Here is a 19,938-nt window from a genome sequence, read left to right as displayed (position 1 = left end):
AACTTAAATCTCAAACTTCCAATAGATGTACAACTCGGGAGTCCCAGGACTTTTTTCCACAGCCGTCCTTCAAAGATTTTCCAGTTTACTGACCAGAGACCCAATCTAGCTTCCAGTCCATGTAATATCACTGGGACTACTTTAGCTAGATAGTACCTAACTAACGGAAGAATGGAAAATTTGCAAAACTTGTAATTCAGTTTGATCATTTGTGATGCAGCTTGTGATATTTTGTCCATGATCTCGGTTTCTGCCTTATATAAGGCTGGATAGGCATGTACATTATAGCCCAGATATTTTACAGTTTCTACAACTGTATTGCTCTTCCCCAAAAAGTGCACGGAACAACCATAAATCACCAACGCAATTATAGAGCAAATACTTAAACCCATGAACAGACACAATAACTCACAGCCACGCACTCTTTAGAAGATAATCAGCTCTTTACGGCTATTTATTCAAAGATTACAGGTACATAGAAATAACTCATAAAAATAATAAGGACATAGATCACAGAAAAAGCAAAGAAGTCAAAAAGAAATACATCACCGTGAGCGTAACAGAATTCCTCATCTCGTCCAGAAGCGGCTGGAAGACCCCGGGAACAGCCAGGCCGAGAGTACCACAGCTCACAGGAAGGCCAGACGTAAGCGTCCTTCTCTGGCTGAAGTCTCACCTGACCCCCTCCGGGCTTCCACATATATACACACTCCACAAAGGGGAGTTAATTCTCGAACATTCTGGAAATTGAACTTGCGCAGTTGAGGGACAGCCGTCGGTTGCCAGCTGGGTCAATCGAGAGCTCCCCCCAAGAAGCGCAGTGCCTCCCTTCTCTAAAAACACGCTCCACAGAGAACAGTAGCAAACCATAGCAACGTTCACTTTCCCAGCAAACATGACCTTGACCGTATACCAGGTTTGGAAAAGCATGTTTGTCTCAGCACTGTGAATCTAACACTCAGCAAAATGTGTGCAGCGTTTCACTGCGGTATGAAGTAAATATCCAACATGGCTCTGAGCGCTCCCAGAATGCATTGCGCACCCGCGCCATTTTGGATCAAGCATAAAAACAACTTTAATATTTTCTCCTCCTAGTTTCCAGCTAATGTGCTTAACTTTTGTCTGGGGATGTTTAAAAATGAGAATATTAGACTTGGCAGGATTAATTGTTAGTCTATTGATCCCAACATACTCATTCAATCTCGTAAGCAGATGCTGAAGACCAATTGTTGTTCTGTCGAGAAGTACTATGCCGTCTGCGTAGGCCAGCCAACAGATCTTTCTCCCATTCAAAATGGGGCTGGCCAACGCAGACGATTCCAAAAAAGGTCCCATGTCTGCCAAAAACAGATTGAAAACAAGGGGTGCTCCTAAATATCCTTGTCTAACCCCCTATTTACTTTTATTAGTTTTCAGAGGTGGCCCATTACATCTAGACAAACCCTCAGGTTTGTATCTCTATGTAATTCCACTAGTATAGACAATAATGATTCCGGCATACCCCATCCTCGCAGTTTTTGCCAGAGTAATGCTCTTTCCACTTGATCGAAAGCTTTAGATAAATCGATCCATGCTCCATACAATGGGAGCAATTTCTTTTTCTCTGTCTGTTCATTCAGCAGATTTAGGATCAGACCATTTATTGATGTCGACATGTCCTTTCGGAACCCTGTTTGGAAACGTGATAAGATATCAAACTTTTCTACTCATTTTGAAACTTGATTTAGCAGGAGTTTCATGAATATTTAACTTTCAATCTCGAGCAGCGCTATTGGTCTATAATTTGCTGCTGCTCGACGATCCCCGTTTAAAAAAAAAAAGGGTATAACCAACGCCGTTTTCCAAGAAATTGGAACTGCCCATTTCCTAAGGATTTCCCTGAAAAGACAAGACAATAGTTTTGACCATAATTCCGGTTCATTCCGAAGTATTTGGTAAGTCAGGCCGTTCAGTCCTGATGCTTTAGAGGTCGAAGAGTTTGTTATGATCTCACAAATTTCCTTCTCATCAAAGTTAAGTTGCCAGGGTATATCTGGGTTTATCGCAGAATGACAGGTGCTATGGCTCTTATAGGACTCTGTTAAATACGCAATCCAGCCTTCAGAGACTAGGTTACAGGGAGAGTTACCTGTTCCCCCCTCAAATTGACTTAGTCTTTCCCAGAAACTTTTGGTGTTATTTTTTCGAAGGGTTGTAAGTACATGCTCCCCGTCTTTTTGCATCCCTGCTTCCTTTTGTACGAATGACCAAGATCTATAGTTGGCTTTCACTTTCTTTATTTCTGCATTATAGATCTCTGCTGGATGCCCTGCTGTCTTAATTTCTCGCAAGGCTTTCCTATACTCTTTTTCTAGTTTTCTCCATCTGACACAAGTCGAAGAATATTAGAGAACGATAACTCCAATCTACTGTGGTCACTGCCCCCATCTTGTTTTAAGGCAAGAACTGAGGGTAATGTATACAGTCTCTGGAAAACAAAAATATAGTCTAGTGTGGAAGTCTATTTCCCTCTATGCCATGTTGTATGTGTTCCTTGGTCTCCCCCCGTTGAGCTATTTACCATTTTGAGATCCCAGCGTTCCATGAAGTCCAGCCACATTTTTCCCCTTCTTAGCTTCCCAGTTGCAGAATGTTTTAAATCATTACTTTGTGACTGTAAGCAATTTGTGTTAAGGTCTGTCTCCGGCCAAAATTAAATCACTGCAGACCAAATCCAATTTTACTGCTTCCAGTAGGAGGCCCAGGTTTTCTAAGAATATGTTTAGCTTTGAACTGGCGGGGTTCCAATAGATAGTAATCAGTACCCAAATTGAGGGTTGTCCTTTTTGATGTATTTCTGCTCTACATGCTTGAATACCTAATGTGTTTTTCCAAATTGGGGCTATATTTTAAAATGTTTAAACCTCCTGATGGTCTCGCATGTGCTTTTTGTGATGCCGGGAGGCATAATACCGTGTACCCTTCAATGTTTAATGGGTTCACTAACCAGTTTTCTTGTAATAAGACAACGTCTCCCAGGTTAAACAAGTGTACCCGCATGTCTTTTGCCCTTATAGTACTAGAGCCCCGCGAGTTCCAACTAATCGCATATAAATCCTCCTTTCTAAAGTTGCTGTGTACCTAACCCTAGTTTCTGCAGCACTTGAGAGAGAAATCTCCGGAATGAGTGAAAGACTGTTTTCCTGTGGACTTAATTCCACCGCTCTACTCCCCCCTGTTTTCGATTTCGACTCATTTAACTCTCCCATATGATTTTGAATGGGGGAGTTACAATGGGTAACAATGGTACTACTTTCTGAATCATTGAATGAGACTTCTAGCCCATAAGATTCTAACTCCCTGAATTCTTTCAGCATAGCGGTTTTTGTCTTTACCGAGGTAAGTACTAGTTCGACCAAAAAGGGGTCCTGTGACATCGGAAATATGACACTTTCAATGTCTGCGCGACTCAGCGATTTGTGATGCCCAGTGTTGGAGCACAGTCTCATCCATACTCTTGGGATAGTGTAATCTTTGAGAGTACTTTGACTCGAGCGTTCAGAAACTTTTGATGGTGTCTGTATTGCCAAGCGAACGACCTCTTGACTCCTTTGGTCGTTTAGTATTACCGACTTCCCTTCACATTTTGGACATTATCTACTTTTGTTGCTATCAATTTTGCAGAGTTCAAAGTTATGTCAGTAATCAGAGTTTTTGAAAGAACCCAATCTTTTTTGCTGATCTTCTGGCTTGTTTTTGCGAATATTGGGGCTATTTTTATACTGGAGTTGCTGTGTACTATTGGGACATCACTAGGACTATTACTCTTTCTCGAGGGCTGTGCCCACTTTATTGCTTTTGGTGCAGTGTTCTTTTGATGAACTCCTTTTAATGCTTTCATAGTTTGTAGATCTTCTCTGCTTGTTTGACTTTTGGGGATGTTCTCCTCTATATTGGTTCTTAGCTTGTCACTCGCTCCTAATTTAGCATTGGTTTGGAGGCTGTGCTTACTTTTGTGATTGCAACAGTTTCTTCTGGCTTCTCACAGTTGCCCATTATGACCTTTTCGATATTCTCTTTGATTTTTTTCCGGGTTCTCTTCTCTTTAGTTTTTATGTTCTTCCCAAAGGATCCACTTGAGTCTTGAGAGTTGCTTACTAGATTTTCTGTTACCTCAACATTTCCAGAGGTTTTTGGGCTTGGCTAACAAGGTACCTTTTCCGCTGCATTTTTGGTACTTTTATTGTTTTTTCCCCCGTTCTTAAGATTCTTCTTTGTTTTGGGATGTACTATTTTTGACCTTTCCCTTCCAGCTAGGCATTTTCTCATATTTTTCCAGCTTCTCGAAGTCTGGGCGCAGGGATGCTGCCAATCTGAGACGGTCTCCGTTCGTTTTCCAGTAATCATTTCTGAATGAATCATTGACATCAATAGTTTCCATTTCTCCTTCTACTGCTTTGGCTAGCCTTCTGAATTCCTCCAGCATAGATTCTGAAAGTGGTGTATCATCAAAAGGATGCTCCTGAATGTTTTCTTCTTTTCCCTCTGTTGGATCCGACGTTGGATTTCCTTTCAAAAGATGGAGAACTTCTCCCAGTAGCTTGTTGTTCTGTTGTTCCATTTCATTTTTTTTTCAGATTATGCCCTATAGAGGAAATATCAAGTCCTTGTTTTGCCACTTCCAGACTGAGGTCTCGAAGCGGTAGGGTCATATTAGTATTAATTGCAGCCACTAGCCCAACCAAAGACTAATCACATGATGCCACCTCTTTTGTCACTTCCAGGAGTGTGCCAAAACAAAGTTTAATGCTTTTAATGTTTCAGTGTTAAGTTCGGTCTTTTCCATAGATTCTTCGCGTTGAGCTGAATCTTTCTGCTCTTCTGAGTTCTGATTTATATTTTCAGTGAACCAAATACTTGGGTGTGAAGGTGACACTTCTCCTTCCTCCCCATTTAATATGGAGATACCATTCCCCAATTTTGCTGGTGATAAAAGAATTTCTGTACTTGAGGACGGAATTTGGGATCGTCTTGGTTTTTCCCATAGGATGAGTGATTCCCTTCAGCGTCACTATGGCTTTTGTGCCTTTTTTTAACCATAGTGATTTTCTATTTTTGTTGGATTCTTTTTGTTGTTATTGTGTACTCTAGTCCCCGTTTCCACTTTTTTTCTCTCTGTGACTGTCCGCCAATGTTTCAGGTATTTCTTCTGCATGTATTTGGACCTGAATTTGCTCAGGGGTATTTGAATGTATGTTTTCCAAAGTTTGTGGGTTAGTGGATATATCTGTTCCATAGTTCTCACCTAGATATGACCCATCCCCTTCTCCCTCCATTTCTTTCATGCTGCGCAGTTTCATTATCAGTGTCCCGATAGAAACCCCGTTTAGAGGTTTAAAAATATTCCCTAAGCGGGGGTCAAGAACAAACTTCCCACAATAAGTTCTTCACGACGTACCCTTGTCTAAATTCCCCAAGTCAATTTCTGCTCGCGTCTGGGTTTTAGACAAGCCACCACTCTATCCCCCATTGGCCCACAATCTGGCAGTTCAATACAAGGATACCATAAATATGGCATTTAGAACGCACCTATACACAAGTGTTTCAAGGCGCGACGAGGCAAGGGAGGAGAACAGAGGGAAGACAGACAACGATCTTCCTAGGCCAGGTGACATTGAGATCGCGCTAGTGCAGGGGAGGTGGGGAAGGGGAAAAGAGCGAGGAGTGAGGGGAAGTGCAGTACATAATATAAACAGTAATAAATAGAAACAATAAATAGGAACAATAAATAAAGTGCGGCCAGCTGGTGGCAGGTGCAAGGGTAAGTGCAGGCACCAGGTGTCAAGTGCTGGTAGGGGGCTATAGGGATACAAAAAACAGCCCCAACGTGCAAGGGTTGCCAAAGGGGCGGTGCAGGTGTGCAACTGGCAGGGAGGGGACCTGGGCCCGAGAACAGGGGGTGGCGAGGTGACCAGTGCAGTTTCAGCCAGGCATTCAGCAGGGGAGACGAGGAGGGAAAGCAGAGGCAAAGAGAAAGGTCTTGAGGTGCTTCCAGAACCAGAGATGGTTCTCCTCAATTTTCAGAGAGGCAGGGAAGCTGTTCCAGAGGGAGGCCCCAGCCAAAGAAAGATTGACCACCAAATCGTTCCTTGGAGAACGATCCTTTCTTTGTTATGTTATAAAACTAATAAAATGTCTTAGAACAAAAAAAAGACGCATTAACAGTATTTCAGTGTCTCAGTTTTACTAGCCTCTCTCGTTCCCTGGCTATGAGGACCCCAAATTGCCTCCCCTTATATAACTGCCTTATAAACTCCCCAGTGTCCCGGGGCTCTCCACTGAGGGGGGTATTCAACTGTAAAAAGTCTGTATTATTCTGCAATCTGCTTACTACCTCCCAAAAAGTATGTGTTCAATTGCCAGGAAAAGTGATCACTCCTCACTGCCGCACCCATTGAAACCAACAGCGGAGATTGATCAGAAATGACCCTCAGTAGGAGCTGTGCTTCTGCGACTCTATGGGAATCAGAGTTAGGCACTAGAAATTAATTGATCCTTGAAAGAGAGGGATGTACCTCCGAATGAAAGGAATAGCACGGTTTGTATGGGTGCACCGTGCACGTTATGCCACACATCAGCACACTGTTTGCACTCTCAAACTCTGTTTGCTTCCGATTCGTTCCTTTCGATCCCGGGAGCCTATCCCGGTTGCTGTCAATCACATTGTTAATGTCTCTGCTCACAAGCCAGTGTTCCACCTGATGTTGTACGAACAACCCCTGAAGCTCTTGGAGGAGATCTATATTCAACGGCGGCGGGGCATACCCACTGAGCAGCCCCAGAATCTCTTCTCTAAGTGATTGTGTTAACAGTACATATCTCATCAGCACCATAGAGTGCACGAAAAGAAGAAGTGGAACTATGACCTTCACATGCCAGTACCAGCAACACATCCTTCAGATTCACCTGGCTGCCACCTCTCTCTTCCACTTTCCACCCGGATCTACCCACCAGGCCAGGCAGCACACCAGCACTGGCACCTGCAGGCCACAGGGAAGTGGAGTCCAGTGGAAGCCTGGTAGGGCCGGCGGTGCTCGGCGGTACAGTAACACGGACGCCTGTGGTCTGCTCTGCACTGTAAGCGACCCGGGTCCTTCGCCTCCACTCCAGGTGTATCTCTCCCCGCTGTCGTCTGTGTGCGGGTCCGCTCATCCCCCTGCACAGCGGTATTCAAACTTGTGGGTCACGGGTGGAGGGGGGGCGTGAGAGCCCAGCAGGAAATGTAAGAAAAAGATAACGTTTCTTTTTTTTTAGATTGGAAGAAATGGGCAGGGGTGGCTCACATGGTCGGGCTGAAGCATGATGACACTGTCTCGGGCACCAATGAAAAAGTGGCCTGCAGTTGTAAATGGATATTCACTCACAGACTTTAAATAGTACCCAAGGGGGTGCTTTGTGTTAAAATGTAAATACATTGTGATATTTATAGAATATTTATTCAGCAACAATGGTCAAAATTACTAACTGCATAGTAAAGTAACTCATCAAACTGGCCCAAATTAGGCAAAAAGGTGGCACCTTTTGACTGGCCCACACTAGCATTTTGTATTTTTGGCAGGCATTGCCCTGTAGGCCAGTCCGAGCCTGGCGGCTCATCCATAATGGCGAGGGGGCGTCCACCCAGTGGCCCCCTCAGCCATTATGGCGGAGCTAAGGAGCCAGCCCAGTGAAACAATGAGCACTCCCTCAGCTGCTTTTTGTCGCTGAGGGAGTGCTCCTGGGCTGGCTGAACTGTCAAAGGGAAACCCTATTTCCCTTAGACAGTTCTGTTCAGTCACCCAGCCGCACAGGCTCACTGAACCATGGAAGGCTGGGGCGTTTTGCTTTGCCAGCATTGCATAGCTCATTGGAAATGCTTGCTGGGTCACTGCATGTCTGTATATGCGAGGAGGAGCTCCTGCGCCTCCTTGCACATACATACAGAGCAGACTGGAACAGGGCATTTCAGCACCCACATGCAGGCCAATGCAGAAGGTATGTTTATGTTCATTTTTTTATTGAAAGGTGTATGGATGCGTGAATGCTTTTGTTATGTGTGAGTGTATGTTGATGGATGCTGGTGTGAATAATAGTGATTGCTCTATGAATGTGTGTGTGTGTGTGCGTTTGTTTTGGTCCATTGAGCTGATTTTGGCAAGTGGTGGATAGATGGGGAAATGAGGGTTGTACAACAAAGGCATTTTAAAAATGCCTAAATGCCTTTGTTGCACAATCCCCCTACCTACCTGCCAGAATCAGCTCTCCTTCTGAGGTGCTGTGGAGCCCAGGGGACAGGGACAGTATTTTTTTACTGCATTTCTATCATAGATGTCCAGTCAAAAATACCATGCTTTCCCCCTTGGCACCCCAGCTCCTTGCATACATACACACATAACCATGTTGATTGTGTTAGGCCTAGTTGGGCCTAGGGATGGTATATCTTTGCTGGACATCTATCATAGATGACCAGTAAAACATGTCATGCCTGCCCCCTGGGCCCCCACAGCAGCAATTGCAAACTGTTTGGATATTTACCCATTTTTTTTAAAGAATGCTCTACAATGCAACATTTCATTTTAACCTATTATTTATATAAGAAAATTTACGGGGGAAACCCCCCTGAATCCCCCCTTGATTGGTTCGGACTCCCTCACTGCACTCAGTCGCTATGGCATTTTTCGGGGAAATAGTTATGCCCACCACTTAAAAAATTCGCCAGCCGCCACTGGCTCTCGGACTGTGTTGGGAACAGGATGGGGGAGCCCAGGGACAGTGGTGGGAGCAGGATGGGAGGGGACCATGGGGTAGTGGTGGGAGCAGGGTGGGGAGAGCCCAGGGTGTGTGATGGTGTGGGGAGAGCCCAGGGACTGGGTAGGAGTGGGATGAGGGAGCCCAGCCACTGTGATGGGAGCAGGTGGTGGAGCCCAGGGACTATAGTAGGAGTAGGGTGCAGTGATGGTGCGCAGTACATACTGTCCATTTGGCATTTTATTAGGGGCCCGGCCTGCCCAAATGTTGCCTGGGGGGATGGTGGGCAGGCCTAAAAAGTTTGAAGACCACTGGCCTAGTGGATTTACGTTGTGAGGCAACTTCTTTGATTGGCATGCTCGTCAGAGTCTCATATACAAAACAATCCAGGGTGCTCGTGTATGGACATCACCCATTTCGCAGCTATCTCTATAAGCCAGGGAAGCAGGGATCTGCTGGAGCGCAGCCGCAAAAGGGCGAACGCTCCACTGAGGCACTTCCGAGTCCCCTTTTTGCCACCAATCTCTATGGTTTTCTGGCCGAAAGTGGGGCCGCTGGCGCTCTGCACCTTCCCGCTCCAGGAAAGATATTCGCTTTTCCCGGGTGAAGTATTTGACCAGGATTTTAGTCAGTCTGGGCAAAGGAGCTCAGCAAGGAGCTCAGCCACCTCACATCTGCTTTGTTCGGCTGCAAGCCACGCCACCTACCCCCTGTTTTTCCATGAATTTAACAGGTTTTATTATGCTATATCCTCTCACGGGCCCACTGCCCATGGTCTTTGGCGGTAAGGAATTGTTTGCAGATTATGGTGCTAATGGGAAAACACTCTATGATTTAAGTGTCTCCACTGCCACTCTCCATGTGCACTCCTATTCCTTTTCAGGTCCCCTCATCTACCCCACTCTGCCTATCGATGTTAATCCTCCCAACCATCTTCTATTATTCCCGTCTTGTGACATTTCCGAGGGAATTGCTTGAAAATGCAGCAGGATTTCCACAAAACGTTCTGCCACAAAACGGGCTTCCAACCCAACCTAAAATAATAATTCTCTCTTGAATGGCTAATTCAATCAATGACCATAGTAATTTTGGATGCAAACACATGTTTTCAGTCTTACAATTCATTTTAGGGTAAAAGTATGATGATCACTGAATTAATCTGAAATTACTCTAAATTCTACTACAGAATTCAATCTAGCCGCATAAATATAAAAGTAATCAATAGTAGAACAGCCTGATGGCCCTTAAAGTTGTACACTCCTGGAATCTAACATTTTTGGGCAGTGGAATTTTATAAACATTATCTTCCTGTCTATCATATATGTAGGCTGGGGGCCATTTCCGATGTTGCTATTAATATCCCCATCAATTATAATTCAGCAGGAATTCTTATCGGAAATGGCTTCATCAATATTGATCTTTAAAGCCAAGTGTGCTAGAACACAACTCCCACACTGAGAGCTATTATAAAAATGGCCAAGAAGTAGACCATCTCTTCTCCTGTTTTTTTCCATGATAAGATCACAGGTGTGGAGAATTGGTCTCTATTAATCTGCGATCTAGCGCCAATGAATACTTTCCAAAGTTCACAAACCACCTTCATGGTATGCAGTGATGTTACCAAATATTTTATATCGAAAATGGTAATACCGAACCAATGTTACCGAAATGTTTATTTTCTGTGTTTTTTAAAAAATAGATGGGTAGTGGGGTCAATAGGTAGAGAGGAGGATGGGGTGGGGATAGAAACAGGAAAAAACAGGGCTTTGGGAGGAGCCTCCCACCCCCACAAAAGAAAATACAGAAAAACTTTTTTCCGGTAAAATATGTTCAGTGTTACTGTTTTCGGTAAAAGAGGATTGGGTAACATCACATGGAACCCACCTTCATATCTCCCTCTCTCTTTCTTAGATGCCATAATCTGATACAAGCTGAATTATTAATAAAACTGTAGCAAAACAAGAGGTATGATCTGATATGATCATGAATTTATATAGCGCCTATATACAATGTTTCAAAGCGCTTCAAGGCAAGGGAGGGATCAAGTGAAAATACAATGACATTCTTACAGGCCATGAACAGTAAGGATGTGAAATTAACTATCGTACTTGGCTTGACGACATTTCAGATAGTGCAAGAGCTAAGACATAAGGAAGGGAGGGGAGAGTGGGACGGAAAGGGAGACAGATGGGCGACTACCGTAGTAGGCCTGATGACATTTCTGGTAGAGCCAGAGAAAAACAAAAGGTGAGGAAGAGGGAAGCAGAAAGGGAGGGTAGGAACAAAACAAGCGACTATCGTACTAGGCCTGACGACATTTCAGATAGTGCTGTGGGGGAACAAATAAGGGTAGGGCGGAGTAGACAGATAAGGTTGCTATCATACTAGGTCCAGGGACAATTCTGATAGAGTAAGTGCATGGAATAAAGTAATGGGAGGAGGGGAGGAGATAGGAAAAGGGAGAAAGGGAGAGGAGGAGAGAACAAGAGAGTAAGCAGTCAAAAAGAGTGGAGAAGCAAGAGGGGAGAGCGAATACAATTGCAGAAGTCAGGAGTAACACATAATGTTTCAAGCCAGGATACAAGATGAAGATGGGAACAGCATGAATCAGAGCCACCATGAGTGCAAGATGCAAAGGAAGTTCAGCATGAGAGGTGAGAAAGGGTGACGCACCATGAATCAGTGAAGTCCATAAAAGTCAAATGCAGCATTGGCCACAAGACGTTGATGGTGAAACCAGAATGTATCAGGACAGACTCCTGCAGAAGTAGGCTGCAGGGGAAGGAGGGGGGAGCAGGGTAGAAGAATCGAGCCAAACAGGCAGCACAGGGGGAGAAGAGGGGGTGGGGATGGCCTGTGGGACAGAGAGTAAACACATGTTGGTGCATGCTTACCTGCTGTCTGAGCAGGGGTTCAGGCCCTGGGTCCTCCTGGTCCGAACAGGAATTGCCCTTTTCTTCGTCTGCCCTTTTCTTCGTCTGCCCTTTTCTTCGGACGCCCGAGCGAGAGACACCTTTGATCTAAGAGTTGAGAGCAGGAAGGAAGAGGCAGGGCTAAGAAGGTGGGTGGTGCTTAGGCCAGGTGACTTAGATCCACTTGCACCTGCTCCCCATCTGCAAAGGAAAAGAGGCTGGAGGGCACCTTAAGTAGGGGAAAGAGCAGCAACCAGGAAGGCACCAAGTGGGCGGGGCTTAGACCAGGTGACCTAGATCCACCTGCACCTGCTCCCCATCTGCAAAGGAAAAGAGGCTGCAGGGCTCCTTAAATAGGGAAAAGAGCAGCAACTAGGAAGGGACCAGGTGGGTCGGGCTTGCTAAGTGGGGGGAAAAGAGCGGCAACCAGGAAGGCACCAGGTGGGCGGGGCTTAGGCCAGGTGACCTAGATCCACTTGGACCTGCTCCCCATCTGCAAAGGAGAAGAGGCTGGAAGGCTCCTTAAGCAGGGAAAAGAACGGCAAATGGAGTGGTGATGGCTCGAAGGTTTGGAATGAATCTGAATTTCTGTTCTCCTGCCAAGCCATTACAAAAGGGGAATGACAATATTCAAATCAGCCTTGCTTACAAACTAAAACCATCCAAATACATACAAGTCATGAACGGCCCAGGTTTCCTGTAAAAGAAGAATATAGCTTTCCACCATCAGCAAGTCGGATTTTCTGATGTCATTGATTGAAGGAGTTTCTTTCCAGACATTCCCCATCATTTCAATCTAACCATTGCTTTCAGGAACTGTTGTCCCCATTTCCAGTTTACAAATGATGTGGAGGCAAAAAAAAAAGAAAGAAAGAAATGTGTGATTCTATGCTGTTGTAGCCTCAGCAGCAGCTTTTCCATGTTGCCTTCAAGAAAGATGTTGAAGAGATTTCTTCTAAACATGACAACAACAAAAGGAGGATGTGAGTGGGCATGGTCACTTGACAGTGTTTGGATGTTTCCAAGCATTGTTTTCCTGCTCATAAATGCAGGCCAAACATGGGTTTGGACTGATATCTTTTTTTTAGGTGGCAGCTGATGTCTCCAGCACTCTTCCCCCTTAATAGTAGAAACTACACATAGATGAATAAGTGTCCTTTAATGAAAAAGATTTTTGAAAAAAGAGCTTTCATTGATTACACTGACATGAGGAGAGCAAAATCACAAATGGGTATGTGCAAATGGTTTGTGAGATTTCAGTTTTCCGTTCGATTGCCTTATTCACAAAGACAGTGGCTTTCATGTCTGCTGTAGGGGGCGTACATGGCCTTTATCGGCCCACCAGCCCAAGCCATGTTAGGCCCAAGCAAATGTGTATTCCCGCCCGCTGTTCCAGCCACCTAATTAGCTGAGCACCCTTCCCCTGGTAAAAAGGTAACTTTCACTCCCATGGCCAGCCCTCGCCAGGGTAGGCCCGAGCAAAGCAAGGGCCTCTGATAGGGCTGTGGGCCATTACCGGCCATATCAGCCCCCCGCCAAGGGGCGTGAAAGCCATTTGCACCCTGGTTTTTACTGGGGTGCGGATGCTTTGCAATTTCTTTTTTCGTCGAGAGATGGGCTCAGCGCATAGTGCACAAGCCCATCTCCCAAAGAAAAGGAAAAAAATGGCTTAGTCCCTTTTCTATTTTAATGGCGTCCATAAGAAACAAGGAAAAAATGGCCACTGTCATCCGAAAAGCGATTTAGTCCCTTTTCTATTTTATGCAGCAGGTGCACAATCGCTCCCGGGTAAGGCAGATTGTGATTGGTCAATCTGCCTTTCCCAGGTGCAAATGTTTGATTTGTGCGTACAGCTCCGCACATGCAAATGGGAACATATGCAAACTTGAAGGCATTCTCAAAGGGCCCTCTGAATGTGTTCTCCATAGATGTTTGTTTTGTTTGTTTTATTACTGGTATTGCGCACCAGACCCGAAAGTATCGGGGCGCATTGCGTAAGACAACTTGCTTGGTTACAGAAAGTACATTTACATGGATAAATTTGCATAGTATAAGGTATACAATCCGGATAAGATGAAATTGCATAGTTAGGATACAGATAGAATACTATATGCAATTGTGGTAACATTATTACAAAGCGTACATCTCCATAGGTACATTTACATGAAACAGGTGTGCAAATCCAGGATAAGATGATGAAGCAAATTCAGGATACAGATAAAATACTATATACAATTATGGTACTACTTTGTTATATACAGGGTAAAAGTAGACGGTGGAGTGGAGTCATATGCCAGGATGCGGGTCTGGGTTTTTCAACCAGGTTTTTCAGATATGCTCTCTCCTAGAGATACAGAGTGCTGCTCTAAGCGCATTGTTCTGGAGGAACTGGATTTTCTTGATAATTTCCTTGTTGGCCCCGAAGTAGAGAGAATTACAGTAATCCAGCTTCAACAGTACAAGAGCTCTTGCCAGGGTAATGCAGCTGTTGTTGGACAGGAAGGTTTTACATGCTCTGATTAATTTACAAGTGTATGCTGTAGCGGATGCCATTGCATTAACATGTTTTCTGGAGGAGAAGGTCGAATCCTGGTAGAAACCCAGGGTTTTGACCTCGCTAGCGACCGTGATAGGGGTGCTATCAATATTAAATGTAGAGTATTTAGGTCCCAGTTTCTTGAGGGTTGAGGAAGTGCCCAAGATAATGATCTCAGTCTTGTCATCATTCAGGCATAGTCCATGAGTGGCCATCCATGCCTGGATGATGAGATATACCCTGTTCACCAAGCCCAAATCCTTGTCATAATCACCAGTAAGCGGTAGGAGAATCTGAGAATCATCTGCATAGTTGGTGTAGGTGATACCAAGAAGGTCCAGATCATCGAACAGGGGCTTTGTGAAGATGTTGTACAAGGTGGGAGAGACACAAGAGCACTGAGGCACTCCGCAAGAGATGGGGATGGGGTCTGCAGCTGCAGTGGGGGAGAAGACTCTCATGGTCCTATTGTTAAGAAAAGATTAAATCCATACTATGGCTTCTTTTGAAAAGTGAGTGGCCGAATCCAGATGCCTGCAAAGGACCCCATGATCTACCAGGTCGAAAGCAGCCGATAAGTCCAGAAGCAAAAGGAGGGCTGACTTCCCTTTATCTCTGTGCTCATCGCCCAGTTATGATGGCGCTGGGGGTGGAGAGGCCTTTATGGGTAATGTTAGGGAGAATTCTCTGTTAAGGCTAATTTTCCAAACCTAGTGAGTCCCCAGCAGCTTTGCTGGATTTTTGGGGTTTATTTTTTTCTCCTGCTAAGAGTGAGACTTTTTCTCCCACTCTTAGGCATGATTTGAGAATGTCCTTTGACTGTAAATGTGTTTTATGGGCTATGGGGTCTTTTACTCCATAGGGCTTCATGTGTTTTTGGTATGTGTGTTACACAGCACCCTCAGTGCAGTAACACAGGGGTGTCATAGTGACCCCCAAACATAAACTCCATACCCTGGGACTGACTACTGTCTCCCAGGGCATTTAAAGTCACCATTGGCTTTACTAGTCTCAAATTGCGAACAGAACCAGTACAAACCATCATATTGTGGAAGTACTGGTAGGGGTAATTCGATTGCCATCTACAACGACGACACCACCGGTGGAGCCTTGCTGTACGAACTCACCACTACCCTTACGACAGAGGAGATCTTCTTCCAGGAGAGTCTTCTTCCCTTTGAGCTGGTGGGACCAACCAGTTTGCCTTTTTCGCCTTCCTGGATCATCTCGTGGTCGAATCGCCCGTGCCAAGCACCCCGGCAGCCGGATAGCCACGCTTCACCACTACTGCGAATAAAAGGGTCGTACCTTTTAACCGGGAAACTCTGCGGCTGGTTTCTTCCCTGGCAGTGCAACGACCTCCAGCTTTCCTCCACGTCGATATCTTCTCTTCCCCTGGGCGAAGCCCTGACTTGCACCCGCTGCCAGGAACAACTGCCCCCGCTGGAGCTTCCACACCATTTAAGGTACTGTGTCCCGCCTGGTCTCCTTTGCAACAGATTGTCCAAGGTGTCCCATAAATCCTTGACTCACTATCCTGGGGTGACCTCGCACCTGCTAACTTTACCTTTCTGAACTGATCCAACCTCTTTTGACTTTTCTGCAAAGACTTTGAGTGCATTTCCACTGTGTGATCTTGGACACATTCCGCCTTGCTCTCCAAGAGTGGGCCTGGCCTATGAACTTTTTGCTATACAGTAGACCCTGCCTTTCTTGACTTGCTGTTGTTTCGTAAAAGTGTTGGTACTGTGTTATTTGCCTATTCTGCCTTTTCTCTCCCTTTTTAAACTAATTATTGGAGTGCCATCTACGGTTACGCGCTCACCTCGGTTTTGCTAAATAAGTGGTGTCTTAACCTAGACTTGTCGAATAATTAACTAGGGATGTGTATATACTTATAGTGACTGTGTTTGAACTTGCTTGACATATTAGTACCAGTGTATTTTTACAAGTGTGTTTTTAAATAAATAATTATATACTTTTATACCAAAGCTCTAGTCATTGTTTGCTTGTGCTACTGTATTTTTAGCCCGATTGTGTATACTCTGTATACTGCCTAACTCTTCTTGAGAGAGGTCTGACTGCTCAGCCACAGCTACCAGGTAAATCTGGGTGGTGCAGACTGCTACCGATTGGGTTTACTGTTTACTCCTGTAGTCCTAAACTTTTTGCAGTGGTCCCTAAGGGAACTGCACAGGTTTCTGCCTAACAGGTAACAAGGGGATTTTCTGAGCCCATCCCATGTTCAAAGATTGGATGTACAAAATAAATGTGAATGAGCATAGGCTGCATACATTTCCTCCCATTCTCTGAAGCTAATGTTAACATACTCCAGCCCTCAGTCAGCCCACTTGGATGTGCAAAGCCTAGGAGTTCATTAGGGCCATTTGCTCATGTTCATCTGCTTCACTTCACTTTGCGCTTCTCCCTCTCCTCGAAATGCCAAACATTCGTATGTACCATCCACTTGCTTATGGCCACTGTCTGAAGAATCCTGTCATACCACTGGCCTTTTTCTTACAGGAGAATGTATCCTATTTCTGCTATCCCTTCACATTTGAGGCTTCCTTCACACAGCATGATGAAACTGAAAGTAAGTAAAGTATCGAACTGCATGCCGCTCAAACAAAGCCAGCCATGCTGCTACCATTGTTCACTTCCGTGCTAATTTACAAATGGGTGTTGTCTGCCATCATAGATTATGTGGCTGTATTGAGGTAGACTTGGAGGTCTGAGCATGTGTTTAACATTACCTTATTAATGGGATGAGGGAGGGCTAGCGTTTTGGACACCTTCACCACATGTAAAAGTGTCCCCTCCCCCACCACAACACTCCAGCGGGTAAACGTGAACTTAATGCTCTTGCTGTTTTATGCTAATGCTAGATCTGAATTTCAATTCAAGCAAGCCTTTCCTTTAGTTAATTTATGTACAACCGTTACCTGTTTGTCTAGTGGTTTGTCTAGACACTGTTTGTCTAGTGGTTTGTGACAACTTAGATTTTGTGCCATATTTTTGGTGTGTTCTCTGTGGCATTACATAGGCTGGTTGGTATGTTTCAGGAGCACATCCCATTTTGGTTATAGCTTTTTGTTGAAGTACTGTAGTTACAGCTCTACCCAGAAGAATCATCAGTGTCAGAAGAGTCTCCAACATCATTGCTAGGTAGTTCAGTTCAAGTATGTTTATTCAGATTACAAAAATCCATCACACACATAATAAACAATACATCACATCATAAAATCAAGAGATAAAAACAATGCATATCACATGGAAGGGTAAAATCAGGGTTGATTCGCCTTCACATTCTCACTATGGAAATATAAAACAGATTAGTAAGTTTAAGAATAGAAGCAAACACAATAGGCCTGATTCATGGAAGTGTTTTATAATGGCGCAATCCCATAGGAAAATGTTCCATGAATAAGGCCCAATGTGTACACGGCACATTACTGCATATCTATCTCATAGCACAGTTTAGTTCTTCTGTGACATGCAGCTTTCAGAAAGCAGGCAAGGACAAAGAAAGTCCCGGAGGGACAGTAATTGCAGAAATGCTGGTCTTCATTGTCCTAACCCACTGGACCTAAGAACATTTAATAGGTATTTTCTCCAGATGTCGTAGAGACGGCAGAGCAGCACAAAGTGCAGCAATGTTTCTAAATCTCCACACCTGCAATTGCCATCACCCGAATTTAATGTGCCCTTCCACTGACATGTTATAGCTTTTAAGTGAAAGGCATTCAGTCAGCCCTGTTCAGAAGAACTCAATGGTAAGTGTTTAAGACCACAGTAAAGTACTCAGCTAAGCCCTTAGGTAGGCCAGTTTTCAATTGTAGAAGGTACATTGTGGTAGTTGGAGGAACACCAAGGGGACAAGCACGAAAATAAATGTCTCCCTTTAATGTTTCCAGGTTCCCACAATCCCATAACTCACACCCACACGCCCTGGGGCCAATCGCCTTACCCCTATAGATATCCAGCTTGTGGCCAACGGAGGTCTGCCTCAATCTTTGCAAATCTGAACAAGCCCCCAATCACTTGGTTCATTCTCAGCCTCTGTTTGGCAATATTGGTGTTCCAGGTAAGGCGTTGGTTGAAACTGATCTCAAGGTAGGCAAAGTCCTGACAGACCCGACGCTGATGGCCATTCAATGATAAATGTACCCCCTGTGAAGTATTATCGGAGCAAGAAATTGGCCCGTTTGATTTGTTCTCCATAGTTACCACCCCTTTCCTTCATGTAGAAATCCTTTAGAGTGCTTATTGAGGCAACGCAGCTACTAGTAGCAAAGTCTCTTCTGTATGTTCTTTGCAGTAACAGCGGAAAGTCTGTACTTCAAACACAAATCAACTGGCAATATTGCACATGAACTCAGGTTGTGTACTAATAGTGATATCTGGGTGGAGCTGGAGACTTTGCAATCACCAAACTCCTACAAATAGAAATTGCAGTTTATGATCTTTTGCAGTTTGTTAAAGAAATTGCAGATGTGGTTGACATTTTGGAGAAGATTTGCTCAAAAGAATTGTCATGGATGAAAAGCGATTCTTTTTTCTTTTTTTTCTTATTTTTGTCCTTTAGTATGGTCTGTTCCTGACTGTACTGAAGCAAAAACATGTAATGAACAGATACATTTTCTCTTTCATTCTTCCCCATTTCCACTCTTAACATTTTTTTACTTTGTTTTCTCTGTTTTTGCCCCTCCATTTTACAACTTTTATCTATTTCTGATCTTCACACCCTATTCCCTCTCCTTGATTCTCTGTATTTTCTCTATTTTCCATATCATTACTATGTACTCTTTTCTTTCCTACTGTCCCAATTCCTCTTTTCTGTTCTCCTTTCATCACTCTGCACTTACCAATATTTTCACATCTTTCCAACCTTTCCTTTCACATCTTTGTCCCACTATTGCCTTCCTGCCCACATACGTCTCCACCTCCCACTTCCTGTCTATGACTCCTACCTTCTCTTAATCTCTTCCATGCACCCTTTCCCCCCTTGTTCTCCCTGTCTCTTTTCCTCCTTCCAACCCTTCTTTGTTGAACCTCCTTTTCTACCAATCTTCCGCCTCTTCATCCCATCTCTACTCACTGTCTTATCCTGTTCCATTTTCCATTCCCTACTTTGCTTTCCCTAAAATATTTCCTCTTCACTCGTTCCCTTCTGACTCCATCATTTTCCTTTTTCTTTTCCAATTGTGCCTCTACCTTTATCCTTTCACCCCTCCCCTTGTCTCCATATTACCTCTCGACGTCTTATTACTTTTCTTCCATTTTCTCTTTCGCCGATTTATTCCATCTTCTCCCATCCACCTAATCACCCTCCTGACTTTCTTACTTCCCTCCTTTTCACACCTAACCTCCCTTTGTTGCCCATTTCCCTTCCTTCTTTCCTTCCTACTCCCAGGCTCTCTCCCCCAGTGGCCAGTATTATACTTTGAAGTCCTCTCCCTGGACTTCTGGCAGAGATATCGTGTGGAGGGTTATGGATCTATTGTTCTCCCATCATCCCCAGGTAAGAGACATGAAAAGACCCATGGGTTTTGTTTGCACCTCTGTATATTAGTAAAATAATGCCACATGTTAGGACAATGTAGCCAATGAAAGTCTTCCATATTACACATTTTGTTGTAGATTGCTTATGATAGTTGTTGGGTGGATTCCTCTCTGCTTCTGTGTTCCTGGTGTGAATACAGTGTGCCCCAACTAGGAAAATAC

General features: G+C 44.4%; 1 protein-coding gene across 2 annotated transcripts in view; it reads left to right on the top strand.

Annotated features, from left to right (window-relative positions):
- The window catches only part of MKS1 (MKS transition zone complex subunit 1), a 927,592-nt gene that overhangs the window by 802,166 nt on the left and 105,488 nt on the right, over window positions 1–19,938 (top strand). For both annotated transcript variants that reach the window (XM_069614786.1, XM_069614787.1), the window contains exons 13-14: window positions 16,738–16,807; window positions 19,628–19,735. In XM_069614786.1, the coding sequence (XP_069470887.1) occupies window positions 16,738–16,807; window positions 19,628–19,735 (178 nt within the window). The remainder of the gene's footprint in view (window positions 1–16,737; window positions 16,808–19,627; window positions 19,736–19,938) is intronic.

This window comes from Ambystoma mexicanum, chromosome 9, assembly GCF_040938575.1.
Source record: "Ambystoma mexicanum isolate Mex_15411 chromosome 9, UKY_AmexF1_1, whole genome shotgun sequence".
NCBI lineage: Eukaryota > Metazoa > Chordata > Amphibia > Caudata > Ambystomatidae > Ambystoma > Ambystoma mexicanum.
The sequence above is the reverse complement of the archived record's forward strand: the minus strand, read 5'-3'. Positions and strand labels throughout refer to the sequence as shown.